This window comes from Nannobrachium achirus, assembly GCF_963921795.1.
Source record: "Nannobrachium achirus genome assembly, chromosome: 5".
Classification (NCBI taxonomy): Eukaryota; Metazoa; Chordata; class Actinopteri; order Myctophiformes; family Myctophidae; genus Nannobrachium; species Nannobrachium achirus.
In genome coordinates, this window is record NC_137814.1 from 37,775,588 (window position 1) to 37,792,400 (window position 16,813).

General features: G+C 43.2%; 2 protein-coding genes across 3 annotated transcripts in view; one reads left to right on the forward strand and one right to left on the reverse strand.

Moving 5' to 3' along the window:
* cables1 (Cdk5 and Abl enzyme substrate 1) overlaps positions 1-4,495 on the forward strand; it is a 31,551-nt gene extending 27,056 nt beyond the window's left edge. For both annotated transcript variants that reach the window (XM_080725320.1, XM_080725321.1), the window contains 3 exons: positions 1,165-1,271; positions 1,885-2,092; positions 2,672-4,495. In XM_080725320.1, coding sequence (XP_080581446.1) covers positions 1,165-1,271; positions 1,885-2,092; positions 2,672-2,812 — 456 coding nt within the window. In that variant the 3' untranslated portion in view covers positions 2,813-4,495. The remainder of the gene's footprint in view (positions 1-1,164; positions 1,272-1,884; positions 2,093-2,671) is intronic.
* Positions 4,496-11,690: 7,195 nt separating this feature from the next.
* On the reverse strand, positions 11,691-14,792 carry LOC308285046 (sarcoplasmic/endoplasmic reticulum calcium ATPase 2-like; the record flags this gene model as incomplete). The annotated part of the gene is made up of 1 exon (XM_080725764.1): positions 11,691-14,792. The coding sequence occupies one exon, from the start codon at positions 14,790-14,792 to the stop codon at positions 11,691-11,693; it is 3,102 nt and encodes a 1,033-aa protein (XP_080581890.1).
* Between the last annotated feature and the right edge of the window lie 2,021 nt (positions 14,793-16,813).

The following is a 16,813-nucleotide window of genomic DNA, read 5'->3' on the forward strand; positions in this document are numbered from 1 at the left end:
CCAAAACACCAACCCAGTGGTCAGTAGCTATTCCCTCCACCAACCCATCAATAGCTACTAGCATCACATTTCTGGCTCTTGCTACTGTGGCCGCTGCACGCTGTACGTACTAATCACTCTCTCATGTTCCGGAAAGGAACGGATGTTTTATTGTGTTCGCAGAGGGGAAAAATACCAGTCTCTCGTCTCATTCTTTACTGGGCTCTGTTTTTGTTACTGTGGAATGGCAAAATACACAGTGAGGGTTGAAATGTTCAGTCAAGGCCAGACAATGTTTTCTCTTCTCTTCCTCCAATTGCGAAACCCCAGCCTCTCACAACAATAGCTATTGTGTTTACTACAGGATTTGAACCAGTGACTTCTGAACATTTCGCTCGATGACCGCGGCGCTTAGAAGCCATGACTTTCCCTGGCTGGATTTTCAGGCTGTACAAGCAGGAGATAACAGACGTTTCTTTTTTTTTAGCTTGGCTTACAGCCAGGGAAGTTTCTATGAATCGGAGGAAAATGTTAGCTTCAGTAGAGACTGTCATAGTTTTTACACCCTTTGTCCCCTTAATGTATTTGTAGATGCTTGGAATAACATACTTTGGGTAAAATTCACGAATAAATGCCTTTTTTGTTGAGGTGTGTGAGGTGTGACAATAGTAGACAATTTCCTGTACTTTCATACCGCGTATTAATTTCACAATGACAGAGGTTTATTTCTACTGCATTTGACCAGACTCCTAGACTAGAAAACAATCCCCACTTCTACATTTTTGTGCAATTACTTTTTTGACATTTATTACTATTTTGACATTTATTACTATTTTGACATTTATGACACAGGTACAAAATATTAAAATATTTTCACCTTTTTATAAAATAGAATGAAATGAAATAAGACTTAGCAATTAGGACATTATAAGTCTGTGATCACAGAAAAACAAGCATACCATATTAACTTGTGTGTGCGTGCACGTGCGCGTGTGTAAGCAATGTTTGTGAGCCACCCAATGCAGGAGAGTAAAGCAAGACACCTGTGTGGTGTTCCTCCAGCCTCGGCTTTCAGATTGACGGTGCACCAGTGGAACCCAACACCTGTGTGTGGGGATCCAGTCACCTTTAGTCAGCTCCCAGGGTGTCTGTCTCTCTGACACATTGTCTCCTTTTCCCTTTCAGACCACAGTCATTGAGTACGTCAAACCCTCTGACCTCAAGAAGGACATGAACGAGACTTTTAAAGAGAAATTCCCTCACATCAGGTTGACACTCAGCAAAATAAGGAGGTATGATTGTGTCAAAAGTTGGTACCATATAGGTCCTATATGACCTATATGAGCTCTGACCTAAGTGTCATATCATGTCATGTCCATGGCTTAAAGTTCTCAGTCGCCACAACTGATTTCAGTCATTTGGATTCCATCCGATGCGTTCAGATTCCTTATGAAAGCATGTTGCGCAGCGAAAATATCCTATCTACAAGCTATCAATGCGTCCTCATTGAGAGCTGTTTCAATTTGCAGCGCGAGGCGTTGTGAGCTTGTAGATCTGCTATTTTTGGCTAAAGTTCTCACAATAAGGACACTAGGGTTCAAGTGGTTAATATAAAAAAGGAGAACAAGACCATTGAACAAGACCATTGCTTTAATCCATGCATGTCATATCGACATTGCCAATTGTGTGCTGTAGTATTCAGTAGAGATCATCCCTGTTCGCTGTGTGTGTGTGTGTGTGTGTGTGTGTGTGTGTGTGTGTGTGTGTGTGTGTGTGTGTGTGTGTGTGTGTGTGTGTGTGTGTGTGTGTGTGTGCGCGTGTGCGTGTGTGAATAACGAGGAATTGTTTCACTTTATTTTGTCTAATCTTAATTCATTTATTTCATTTGTATCACTCGGGCCACAGCTTGAAGAGGGAGATCAGGAAGCTTGCACAGTTTGAGTGTGGCTATGAAGAGCCTACTGTGGCCATGGCCTTTGTCTACTTTGAGAAGCTGGTGCTCCAGGGTAAACTCAACAAGCAGAACCGCAAGCTCTGTGCCGGTGCTTGTGTCCTTCTAGCGGCCAAGATCGGTGGAGATCTCAAGAAACTCGACGTCAAGCATCTGATAGACGTAAGGTTCTTCAATAAGAGGTCTGGCCTCAAGGCCTTGCTGGGTAACAGTGAAAATATGATAACATAAATCTGTAAATACAAGACGGGAACCTTGAGTTTCTGTAAATCTTCAATTCAATTAATGTCCTTAAAGGACAACTTTGTTTTTTTACAGCAAGGGTTCATCTTTTAGATAGTCATTAGAGAAAAGAAAAATGGCAATTGTGTTAAAATGTTTTCATATACTTCTTTCTATCATTTTAGTGATTTTAACAATTTTGATTTGCATGGAAGTGTATTTACACAATAAGCCCATTCCCAAGATGCACCGCAATCTTTCATGGGCAGATGTGACTTATGGGGGCTGGTGTAAATAGTAACAAAGAAATTGTCAGCTTATTGTGTCTAAAAATACATATTTATTTAAAGATCATAAATAATCTATAAAAAATGGCTGCTGGTTCATTCTAATCAATTATTTGATGTATTATCAATCTCAAGTACCCGACAACATGCCCTGAGGTGCTAGATCTAGACATTTACAAAACAAAAGACACCGATGCTCACCGATATCCCAACCACGTCTTCTTCCATGCAGAAACTGGAGGAGCGCTTCAGGGTGAACCGCAGAGAGCTGATAGCCTTCGAGTTCCCTGTTCTGGTGGCACTGGAGTTCAACCTGCACCTGCCAGAGCATGAGATCATGCCCCACTACAGACGCCTGCTGCAGACCTCCTAGCATTAGTGACCCGTCAGGGGGAAACGAATGCCTTCTCCTCCTGGTCTCCGGGTCTCCACCCTCCTTCCACTCGTCTCTTCCACAGGTCAAGGTAGCCCTTGTTGTCTCTCAACTGCTCCTACTCATCACTACAGCCAACACGCTCCCTCCCGCAACTCAGAGAATCGATATTGGCCAAAGTGACGCACATTTCAAAACATATTTTTAGAGTTCCGACTTCTACATTCTTCATCACATGCGTTTTTCCGATGGACGTATGAACGAAAGGGTTCAGCCGTCCGCAAAGACGTTGATTGTTTTTCCAGTTCGTGTATTTTCGCATCTCGAATCACTTAACTTTTATATCTCTGAGGCCTCTTCTTATCTTTGTGGTTAAGAGGGTTGTACAACATATTTTTTTGTTTGAATACAATGGACTTTTTGTAAGGGAAGCAATCAATGATTGTAAGATTTTTCATCACCCTTTTCATTACAATCCTCATCGTGAACTTTGGCATGGTTGCCTTCTGACTTTACAAACAAATTGATCGAAGCCGCAAAGTGGCTGCTTTTGACTGACTGTTATTTCTCGATTCCTCCCACGTTCCTCCTTTTTGCAAGTCATTCTCCAGTTCCTCTTCACTGAAAGTGCACTTTTTGTGGCAGCCATTCTGAAACAAGTGATGGGTTTTGGAAATAACCCTAAAAAGAAGCTCATAAACACCACATCAGACAAGAAATTGAATCTGATGTTATTTTTTGTCATTGCTAAAATGCTAAATCACTTCTTTTCTAGCAAACAATCCACAATCCGCATGAGAATTAGTTTTCAAATACAGTACATGCAAATCTTTTGAGATTTCCTACAGTGTATTCATTACAGCTTAAGTATTCCTTGTTTTCTACCTGTTGAATGCTTACTCTATGGAGACTTTGAGCTGTATCTTCGTCCATGCCTTACTTCTTTGTCCTTTCTTTTGAAAAAACATTTTATACTTCAAATAGCCGATCTACATCGAAACGTTGTGAGTTTGTAGATAAGCTATTTGAAATATTTATTTATGTTTTTCAAAATAGTAAAAAATGGAAAAAGAGTTCAGGGGTAAGGGGTAAGGCATGGATGAGAATAGGGCCCTCTGTGTATTTTCCTTTGCTCTATGTTAGAGTCTATTGCCAGCACGTTTACAGTGCTATACCCGAGGGTTGTTCTGAAGAGCTGATCACAAGAATAAAATGCCATTCACTAATGATCAGTATTTGGGTATTTAGAATACAACTTGAATTTCATTCATTCATATTTGAATTCAATATTAATTCAGTTGTGTTTTTCTGAAACATTAAACCATTTACAGCTACACCAGTGTGACCAATTACAGTAATTTTCCACTACATGTATGCCTAATGTCTGGCATGTATTTTGACTTGAATTCTTTGTACTTCTTTGAATTACCTTGATTAAAAAAAAAACGTTATTGGACTGAATTATTTAGCATAATAAGAGAGCCACCTAGTATTGAGAAGCCACTAATCAGGAACATAGGCCTTCTTATACATGTGTATTCAATGCTGCACAGATGTGTTGATTGTAAAAGATAAAAATAAAATTGAAAGAAGAACAAGTCTTAATGAGAGGAAATGGACTGTTGTGACTTGAGGTGAAATACGGTTGAGCTACGTTCTGTTCGTTAGCCCAAAGAGTTTGCTGTATGACACATTAAAAAGCTTTGTGAAAGCTCATGTTCAAACTGATTTCATGTGTATGTAAATAAGCTGCTTTGCTTGTTCAATAAAAACAAGATTCTGAAATATGGAGAAATGTGTCAAAGTAGTCAATGGATGACTCAAGTTTCTTTGTCAAACTGTTCGCTATATTCGCTTTGCATTTAGGAATGAGAGTCCTGTTTATACTTATTCCACACAGACAATGTTGCTTCCACAGCTCAAGTGGTCTCATTCCTTCTGTCACACCGCACACCTGTATATCTGTTCATCAAACAGAATTGATGTGACTTAAGAAAGCTTAAAGTGCTTGCAGCACATTTTGCAGTCAGTCATTGCCTCTGGCTCTGATGCAATCGGAGAGGGCGATTTCACATAGGGGGTCTGTGTGTGTGGGGGGAGGAGGGAGGGCGGGGGGGGACATGTGTCCGATGTAAACAAGGCTGAGAGTCACGCCAGTCTCGTGCTGCCATCAAAACAAACAGACCAGGCCTGAGCGTGGACGCGGCATACATGGCTTAGTCCCTTCCATTGACTGCCTAATTCCCCCCTCGCAGCCTCATAATGGGGGCTATTGATTGGCCTTCCTGAGCCCCCGCTCACACATAAGTGACTCTCATTGTGAAAATATGTGTACGATAGTTTGGGGCATGCTCCAGTCTATTGCCCTTCCTTTTAAAAATAACATTTGGCTGAAACGGCAGTTTGCACCCTTCCCCTCATGATACTGTGACTAAGGGCTTTTCCGTGGGTCAGACCCCTCCATCCACCGCTATTTATGGCCGTTTGTAAACAAGGAAGTGTCAAGCGTTGCATAGGTCTAGAGCAGCTCCACGCTTTGATTTGTCGTCATCAGTTTCTGTTACACCACAATATTACAACATTTCCAGATACACTATGTATACAGTTACAGAGTTAAGGTAGAGTGAAGGGTGGGCACGTGTGACCGACTGTTTAAATCAGCCATTAACCATCCCACAGAGTGCAAGCACAAGTTTAATATGAACCAGTGCAGACACGTGCACACATAGACATCAAAGGGGGCTTGAGCCCCTGCCCTTTTATCTATCTGTAAAAAGTGCCCTCTCCAGATCATGAACGCAGTTTTTACTATGGTGAAAGAAATGCAAATGTCCTCTTTCCATGCCATACCTGAAGGCAGCTTTCAAGAGAATTGCCTTGTCCAAACTCTCCTAAACTTGAATACAGCAGCTCATGTTGAAATAATTGCCCTCTCTGTGTAGAAAGCCATGCCGTTACGCCACATCTCCAGAATTCATTTGATTATGCTTAGTTCAGTGTGGTATCAAGCAGTGAAAATAGCCGACCTCCAAGCTCACAACGTGCCGCAGAGCGACACGTTGTGAGCTTGGAGGTCTGCTATTTTCTATATTTCCACTAAAAGGCCCTTTTAGAAATTTCAGCCCCTGCCTCTCTAACATTCTCTGCACGTCCCTGAACCGCTGTATCTATCTGGCAGGAGGCTTGACGCCTCCTTGCAATGTTTTTCTGTTGAACCTCCAACACCACATTGGGTTAGGAGGTGAAAGCACTGCAGGTGGACTTGAAAATGTGATCCTCGGTCCCTGTTTGAGATGGCTATCTAATCCTATTGTTCCACCCTAAGAGTCTGAGTCAGAGACAACCGAGCCCAGAGTAACCGAAAACCAGTGACGCAAAACAAGACCTTAAATGCCTCATGCGCTTATTTATTGATGGACTTTTTAAAATGCTCAAGTCCCACTTTGTTTTCGTTAGTTTGTTTTCGAGCTGATGTGGTGTTGGTAATGTAAATTTGAACGAACGTGGGAGAAACCCGGACAGTAAAAAGTTCCTTGATGATGATGATGATGATGATGGTCATGTGCAAATGAGTTTTGAACGTGTGTTGATGTATGACTTTCAGAAGTGCAAATAGTAGGCCTACTAGGACATACAGTATGGAAATTGGCCTGTGAATTCTGATAAATGTAGCCTACAATATATTGAGTCATAAGTTAAAGGTCCATATACATTTCTTGTAGTTGATCTACTCCCATACAGAAGTACAATCAGCAGGTGTTAAACTTGCTATAATATGTAGTTATATGTATTGCATAGCATTTAGTATTGATTTAGTTGTCAAATGCCAGAAGTGTTTGGAAATTAGTATTCATTTCCTACATTGCCGTACAGACCTTTTTCATTTGACCATGTTTAAACAGCGCCCCTGAACACAGAGGTCTTTGTTGGTTCAGTACTTGGTGATTTGAGCCCACATGTTCATTTCCACAGGGTTAGAGTTCCAGTTGGTGCACTTTGTCAGTGCTGCTGCTGGAAGCAAAGGAGAAGCGTCATCACACTCCACTTTAATGATCACAATTAGGTGTTTAAATACTGTAATAGCTTTGTGCTGCAGAGGCAAGATCCATGGCCTAGGCTACAATATCTTGGCAATAGCACAGTATAGTTATCTACTAGTAAGACACCCGAGGGTGGAATGCGACCTCAGGGTGACATGCGACCTCGCCCTAAAGGGCGAGGTCACGCCAATTCTTGACTATCTGGCCAACCACAGCGTTTCTCTGACGATTCTAGTTGTTATCATTCTGGGGGGAGTTTGTTCATGTTTTTGTGAGGGTATCAACCCTAGGAGACACGGGGAGAACATGCAAACTCCACACAGAAAGGCCCTATCGCCAACCCCACCTAGGGTGTGAGCGATAGGGCCTAAACATGGAGATGTGGAGAACACTATATATGAAGATAGTCCAGTCCATCATGTCATATGGGACTACCGTCATAGACAGTAGCCATTGTTAGGCCGGAGTCAATGGCTGTCTGTCTGACTGTCTGTACAGGAAGTGATGTCACATGACATACTTTTTATGCCCATATATGAGTCATTCTGTACCACATCTCCATGTTTAGGCCAAACAGGTTTGCTCCATTTCTCCATGTATAGGTCCAAATGACCTCGCCGCGCCAATTCTTGACCATCTGGCCAACCACAGCGTTTCTCTGACGATTCTAGTTGTTGTCATTCTGGGGGGAGTTTGTTCATGTTTTTGTGAGGGTATCAACCCTAGGAGACACGGGGAGAACATGCAAACTCCACACAGAAAGGCCCTATCGCTCACACCCTAGGTTGGGTTGGCGATAGGGCCTTTCTGTGTGGAGTTTGCCTAAACATGGAGATGTGGTACAGAAGGACTCATATATGGGCATAAAAAGTATGTCATGTGACATCACTTCCTGTACAGACAGTCAGACAGACAGACAGCCATTGACTCCGACCTAACAATAGCTACTGTCTATGACGGTAGTTCCATATGACATATTGGACTAAACTATCTCCATATATAGTGTTATCCACATCTCCATGTTAGGACTCATATATGGGCATAAAAAGTATGTCATGTGACATCACTTCCTGTACAGACAGTCAGCCATTGACTCCGGATTAACAATGGCTACTGTCTATGACGGTAGTCCCATTATGACATATTGGACTAAACTATCTCCATATATAGTGTTATCCACATCTCCATGTTTAGACAGCCAATGACTCCAGCCTAACAATGGCTACTTTCTATGACGTTAGTCCCATATGACATGATGGACTGGACTATCTCCATATATAGTGTTATCCACATTTCGTGTAGCCGCCCTGTACAGGAAGTGATGTCACAACTCGCTGACATCACACTGACATCACAGAGGATACGGAAGGACGGTCACGAGGATACGGAAGGAAGGAAGGACACTCAAGTGACACGGTTCTTCAGAGTATATGCGACCTTCGGTCGCAATAATAGTGCTGTATACAGTAGTTGTATTTTTTCATTTTCTGAATTACTTGCACTCTTGAAATGTATTATGTCATAATATTGGTTATAGCTGCTATTAGAGTGCTATTTGTTTTCAGAAATGTATCAATGAGATCATTAACATCCATAACTGACTAGAAGCTGACCCTCAATTTCTCAGTTAAAAATGGCATCTGAGCGAAGTGAGCGGTGCAAACATGACACACATGCATATCTCCTTGTATGGGTCAGGCTGTCGGTGACAATAGTGACTTTATGTGTCGAACTAAATACATTTGGCAAATACATTCCGTACTAAAATACGCAAAGTGAAATGTAGGAGCGGTTTTCACCGCCCAAAAACTGGATTTGACAGCTAATGTCTGGGAGAAAGATTGAAAATGACAAGGGGCACTGGGGGTATTGTATATTAGTCCAGGCGCCAATACTGATACATTCACAAATTGGTTACACCCAAGGTGACCGTACGTTTTTTTTTACATTTTTGTCTTCCTACATGTCTCTAGTTTGCATTTTGGTATGATAACCCTTTCTGAGACCCAGCTAAATTGATGTTATCAGCCGCTAGAGTCGGTGTCCCATTAACTTTACTATACAGGGAGGCACGGTGGCGCAGTGGTTAGTGCTTCGCCTCACAGCTAGAAGGTCCTGGGTTCGATTCCCGCCGGGGGACGCTGTGGGCGCTGGCGGCGTGTTCCTCCTCCGCGTCATCAGCGCCCACACCCTAGGTGGGGTTGGCGATAGGGCCTTTCTGTGTGGAGTTTGCATGTTCTCCCCGTGTCTCCTAGGGTTGATACCCTCACAAAAACATGCACGTAATCCTGGTCTCAATAATGCCTCCCCCTGGCCAGCCGGGGCGCCTGATGGAGGGGAAAGGAACTGGTTGGAATAACGTGTTCCACTGTTCCTTCCACGTGCTACGTCCAAACCAGGGAAATCTCCACTGTCAGGTGAAAAGAAGCAACTTGGACTCCTCATGCATAGAAGGAAGCATGAGGTCAGTCCGTTGTCTCCCTTGGCGCGGCAGAGGGAGAGCAGAGCCCAGGATTACATAGGCAATTAGCACTGGGTGAAAAAATGGGTTACAAAATTGTGGGATAAAAATTATAAATTAAAAAAACTTTACTATACAGGAGGAACAAAAAACAAAAAAATCATCTGCTTTAAGTACCATATGAGGGGTCAAACTAGGGGTTTTTCATGATTCTGAATCCATTGCATGCATTTGTACAAAGAAATGCACAAAAAACATTCCTTGGGCAAAAAACGGCCCCACAAGACTATGGTTTAGTGATGAAGTTACACTTTTGTGGGGGCCGTTTTAGCCCAAGGAATGTTTTTCGTGAAAAAAAAAATAAAATAGTTTGACCCCTCATATGCTACAGACAGCAGATAATTGTTTTCCTTTTTTTCCCTGTATAGTAAAGTTAATGGGACACCGACTCTAGCGGCTGATAACATCAATGTTGCTGGGTCTCAGAAAGGGTTATCATACCTAAATGTAAACTAGAGACATGTAGGAAGACAAAAATGTAAAAAACGTACGGTCACCTTGGGTGGTACCAATTTGTGAATGTATCAGTATTGGCCCCTGGACTATATGATGCAACAAGTTTGGGGTTCAAGGCTACTGGTATCACACACACTATGCCTGTGTGGTGAAAGAAGGCATTCTCAAAAAGCTTGCTTAATGTCCCCATTGTTATAAGTTAAAATCTTACTCATTTCAAAACTATGTTTGAAAGCTAACTTCTGGATGAATGACTTACTGCCAAGGCCAAGGGACACCCTGTGGTTTGGTATTGCAACAGAACAGTGGTGCAATGGGGCCTGCAGCAGGGTTTAAGACCACATGTGCCATTCTGGGCACCTGCCATGATGATAGACTGTATAGACCAGGGGTGGGCAACTTTGATGATGGTGAGGGCCACTATATTTCCACTTTCACTCCAGAGGGCCACATTGCATATTGCTACGTCCTACTTTGTCATTCTAGTATCGCATACAATAGAAGCAAAAATAGCCGATCTACAAGTTGTAGATCGGCTATTTTTGCTTCTTTTGAATTGGAATCCTGAAATGTAACATTTTGATTTAATTTCAAACACATTCAGTTATATACTCATGTTAACTTTGTGAATCTAAATACAAATACATTGGACATTAAAAAAAATGTAATACTACTATACTACTATACTAGTCATTAAGCTACTTGTATAGACTGACGAAATTAAAGCAGGTCATGTTTAGAATTGTAACAGCTGAAATCAGTAATATACACAGTATTCCAGTATTAACATGCGGGCCGCATTAAGTGAAGGTGGAGGGCTGGAGGCCGCATGTGGCCCCCGGGCCGCCAGTTGCCCATCTATGGTATAGACAATACTTTGAATTATATATATTGTCTACTACAATATATACAAAATCAAAGCAAGGTTGTACTTTACTTATTCATAAAAAATAATGTGGGGCTGTCGTGGCCCCGGTTCATGCACGCCATATACAGTAGATTGCGCTGGGGAGTATTGCACAGTTTCTTTTTTTATAAAAAATAAAAAAATAAATGCGTTGAATGTCATCCTTTTGGTGGAGCGAAGAGGGCCCACGCTGAATGTTTGCCTTTGACATTATCTTTGGAGAGTAATGGAGACATCTGGCCTTGGAGGGTGGGGGTGAAGTCATTAGTCATACTATGCTATCTCGCCAAAAAGATGCAAAGTCATGCAAGAGCCATATTGTAGCATCCCGGGTTGCCCAGTGGAGTTGTGCCAACTCCACTGGGCATAATTTCCCAGCCTGCATCGGGCACGCCCACAATTGTCCAAGTTAATTTAGTCAGGAAATGGCCCTCAAAACCCACCTAATCTAATGCTCAATTTTATCATATTTTTTTTAAACAATAATAATTAAAAGAATACTTTGAGTACATTGAAAAGCTCAGTATAAATCTGATATATTATATACATTGTATGTATAATTAATTAAATTATTATTGTACCCAAACGTGTGTTTTATGAAAAGGGATTGTATACTATATATACTGTATATAGAAACCTCTTGAAGAAAAAGAAAAAAAATACATGTTTTTTTTTCTTTCTGCATTTCTGCTTTATTTCGATAGCAACAGTCTGCAGGTCAAACCGGAGACACACTGAAGATGGCATTTTGGGCCCCTGCGGTATACGCCCTAAACATTTAGCTATATCACCAAAGGTAGGTCACCAAATAATAAGGGAGTCTCAACAAAACCCTGAATCTGCTGTTTGTTATTGTATTATTAGATCATTATTATCTCACATCATTAAAATACATTATGATTAAGGCAATATTGACAAAGCCTGCCAGTATTTTCAAAGATGTGCTCAAGTCAATCAGGCATAGATCCAGAGCACCAAAGGGAGGGAAATGGCTAGAAAGAGCCAGGAGATTCCATCCATACATGCAGACAAGGAGCAGCCTTTGTTGCTGGCAGGCTTCTCCAGCTCTTCCCCAGGCTCCAGGTAGTTCCTGGAAATGAACTTCAGCATCTCATCCAGAAGAATAACGGGCAGTGAGATCTTCAGCACCATCAGCCACTGGGTCAGGTTCAAAGATGTGATCTGGAAGATGGCAGACAGAGGCTCCACATAGAGGATGAGGAAGTGAAGGCCCATTGAGAGGCAGATGGCTCCCAGCAGCCACATGTTTTTCCAGGGAGGCATTCGCAGCAGCGACTGATTCTCTGACACACTGTTGAGGGCATTGCACATCTCAATGGTGACCAGGACAGACAGGGCTATGGTCATTGGAATGGGAGACCGAAACAGAGAACAGTCCACACCCTCAAACTCTGGATTTTCTGGGCTACACTGCAGGAAGTGGCTCAGTTGGTAATAGGTGATTCCGGGACCATCTTCAGCAACGACAAACCACCAGGCAGCAGCACCAACAGTAGCAGCACCCACATAGCATCCAATGACCAGATATCTGAAAAAGAGCCATCCAGAGATGAGAGGCTCGCGGGCGTTGCGTGGTGGCCTGTTCATGATGTCCAGATCTGGGGGGTTGAAGCCCAGGGCTGTGGCAGGTAGACCATCAGTCACCAGGTTGACCCACAGCAGCTGAACTGGGATTAAGGCATCAGGGAAACCCAGTGCTGCGGTCAGAAAGATACAGACAACCTCTCCTATATTTGAGGAGATGAGGTATCGGATGAACTGTTTCATGTTGTTGTAGATGGCTCGTCCTTCCTCCACGGCAGCTACAATGGAGGAAAAATTGTCATCTGCCAGCACCATCTCAGCGGCGGACTTGGCCACAGCAGTGCCTGAACCCATGGCAATGCCTATCTCTGCTTTCTTCAAGGCAGGAGCATCGTTAACTCCATCCCCAGTCATAGCAGTAATCTCATCATAGGACTGTAGCAACTCCACAATCTTTGACTTATGAGAGGGTTCAACACGAGCAAAGCAGCGGGCTTTAACCACTGCTTCTCTTTGTGCAGTGGGTGACAGATCATCAAATTCGCGGCCAGTGAAGGCCATGCTTGAGATGTCATCGTCCTCTCCAAAGATCCCAATTCTTCTGCATATCGCCACAGCCGTGCCCTTGTTATCTCCAGTGATCATGATCACTCTGATGCCTGCCCGGCGACACAGTTTGATAGAGGCTGCCACTTCTGTCCTGGGAGGATCCAGCATCCCCACGCAGCCAACAAATGTTAGATCGGTTTCATATTCAACAAAGCGGGCCGAGTCCTCCAGCACCATTTTGTCTTTGCCCATAGGGTGGTCCTTTGTGGCCATGGCCAGGCAGCGTAAGCTGTCCCTGCCTGTTCCATACTCCCTGATCACGGACATTACCTTTTCCTTAATGACAGGGGTCAGTGGAACCCTGTTCTGACCAACACGGACGTGAGTACACCTGTCAATCACTCCCTCTGGGGCACCCTTGACAAACATCTTGTCGATGGAGGACCTTGTTTGATTGGCCGTGTTTGGTGTACAGTACACAGACATGGACTTCCTGTCCCTGGAGAATTCCAGGGTAAACTCCTTTTTCATCTTCTGATTTATTACAGTGTTGCAGGCATTGGCCCTCTCAATCTTGGACAGTTCCTTAACATCTGTGTCAAAGACATTCATATTCTCCACCAGACAGGTGAGAGCTGTCTCTGTGGCCTCACCAACCTTCTCATACACACCTTTGGTCTCATTGTAGTCCAGTGAGGAGTCATTGCATTGAGCACAGATGGTGGCCAGCTCCACTAAGGCACTATACTGGGAACACTTCACTGGGTTACCTTCATGGAACACTTCTCCATCAGGGGCATATGTAGAGCCAGTTACAGTAAATTCTTTCAGGATGCAGCTATCATCTGTAACCTGGTCAACTATGAACATCCTGGAAACAGACATCTGATTGGTGGTCAGTGTTCCTGTCTTGTCAGAACAGATGACAGAGGTGCAGCCCAGGGTCTCTACAGAGGGCAAGCTGCGGACGATGGTATGCTTCTTGGCCATGCGACGTGTTCCTAAAGCAAGGCAGGTGGTGATGACAGCAGGCAAACCCTCCGGGATGGCAGCCACGGCCAAAGCCACAGCGATCTTGAAGTAGTAGATGGCCCCGCGCATCCAGGAGCCACCATGGACAGGATCATTGAAATGGCCGATGTTGATGATCCACACCGCAATGCAGATCAGTGTAATAACCTTAGAGAGCTGCTTTCCAAACTCATCCAGCTTCTGCTGTAGGGGTGTGCGTTCCTGCTCTGTGGATGATATCTCATCACAGATCTTTCCTATCTCTGTGTTGACCCCTGTGGCCACCACAACGCCTACAGCTTTGCCTGCTGTGATGTTGGTGCCAGAGAAGAGCATGTTCTTTTTGTCCTGGTTGACGGCACGTGGGTCTGGCACGGGGTCTGTGCGCTTTATCACAGACACTGATTCCCCCGTAAGAATTGATTGGTCAACTCTCAGAGTCGTGGACTTGATAGATGTAAGCCGGATGTCTGCAGGGACCTTATCACCAACAGCCACCTCCACGATGTCCCCAGGCACAATGTCACTCGCTCTGATCCACTGGATTGTCTTTCTGTCCTGACGGTACACTTTACCCATCTCTGGCTCATACTCCTTGAGTGCTTCAATAGCATTTTCTGCATTTCGCTCCTGCCAAACGCCTACGATAGCATTCGCTATGAGAATCAGTAGGATAACAAAAGGCTCCACAAAAGCTGTGATGGTCTCTCCCTCTTCAAACCAAGCCAGCCCAAATGATATGCAAGCAGCGAGAAGGAGGATCCTCACAAGTAGATCTTCAAACTGTTCAATTACCAGTTCCCAGAGAGATTTAACCTCCTCAGGTGGTAATTCGTTAGGTCCGAATTTCTCTCGATGTTTCTTCACTTGGTCCAACCCCAGACCGGTGCTTTCATTTACGTTAAAAAAGCCATAAACCTCCTCCGCCGTCTTTGTATGTCCGTTGTCCATGGTGAATGGACACCACTCTCTCCTTCCCTCTCTCTTCTCTCTGCCCTAACCTTTTATTCTTTTGACTCTTGGTGACTAGTGAATCCTTTAGGAGACCCGGGTGACTAAGAAGAGTGGATGATCTTGAGACTCGGACTAACAAGCTAAGCAAACTAGCTGAGATATATTCACTGCTATTCCCCTGCTTGAGTACGATAAGATACCACCAGTCTAGAAAGATGTACTAAGTGCTCAAGTCAGACAACATGTGTTTTAAGTTAAACAAACTTCTGACGTCATGTATTTCCCTGATACTCTTGTCCAAATATGGAGTGTTTGCCCAAATATGGAGCTGACTGACGTCATATTGAATACTGAATTTGTCCCAAATATGGTACCAGCTGCAGTCTGGCCTCCTAGTACTAACTGCACAGGGAAGCCGTACGGCGTCTCTAGAACCGTACACCTCAAACTCTCCAATACGACTGATACACTATAGGCATAGGGAGATCCCGTTGTCCAGGACCGCCGATCCGATCGCTATGCCCATATATGGACAGACGGGTACAAAACAATATAGATAAAACCACCAATATCTGTTTTCCCTGGCCTTTTAAATAACACTCTGTCCAATTGCCTTTTGCAATTAAGTTTTTCTCTTCATAAGAAAGCATTGTTTAATATAATTAAGGACACATTTAAAAAAAGAATTAAACAATCCTGAATAATGTCTTTAGCCTCGGAAATGCAATCAGTGTGAAAGCATTGGTTACGCTCTCACTCTCCTAGAGGAACATTTATATAATCTGGTTTAACCTCCATTGTCTGTACCACAGAGGTTGCAGAGACCAGCGGTGCATTCGAAACCACATAACGCTTTAGGCCTACTACACAGTATGCTATTTTCAGCCTACTATCTAATTTTGCATACTAAATAGCATGTTAGTATGTGATTGTGGGTACTATTTAGTATGCCAAATTACCTTTTAGTATGTCCAAAGTGAAACCCTGCTGCTTGGCAGATACTAAATAGTAGGCCTAGGCTGAATATACTGTAGCAAAAGACCCAGGTCTTGAGGTCTATCATTTAATTGTACCACAGACATTACAGAGAGTAGGTGTTGAATAATTGCGGTTAATACAGTACAGTACGTAACACACTGTCAACATAACATTTCATAAACCGATTGACCATGAATGACTTGAATCCTGTTAGGCCCATCAAAGAAATATATCTTCATTTAATTCAAGGGATTAATAATCCAGGTTCATTTACACCTGGCAGGAGAGGTTAAACTAGACCTCAGTCAACCTGACCAAATTAGGCCTTTTATTTCAGATCTCCTTTCAGAAGCCATTTGAGAGACCGTGCTCGGTTGCACCTGCATGGAAGATAGAACACTGTGTGAAGTCTGCATGTTCTCTGTGTGCTTGCAACTCACGTGGATTTCCTCCAGGTGTTTCCATCCACACCAATGTACATGCTTCTCTCAGGCTTAGTGGCTGGTCCCCACAAAGTAGACCTACTGTAATATCAAACATGAAACAAGTGCATAACTCCTTGTATGGGCTGTTCAATTCACTAATTTTTACAGTCTTTGGTATGACCCGAGTCTCAGGACGGACACTCTAACCACAAGGCCACTGAGCTGGTTCAATGAGTTTAATGTATGTGTAAAATGTACATGGCAAATAAATAAAACAGACAGCTGCCTAACATCTATCCATTAATACCATTAATTTGAGTGATTAACTCTTGCACAGGATGTGGAATATGGCAGGCTACATCGTTGATAACCATGGCTCTTAACAATAGCAGATAGCCTACACAATACAACCAAAAGCTATTTTATAACTTAACCATCAAGTCACTGTGATAACCTAACGTTTTTATAGTTGCCAATTTAGTTCAGTGACTCCAATTTATTTTCAATTTTAGATTAGTTTCAATCTACAGGTAGGCCTCCTCTTCTTAACCTGCCCTTCACCCAGGGGTTGTGGTTACTGATCTGGTTGTCAAGGTTAATAATCTGGTGTCTGGG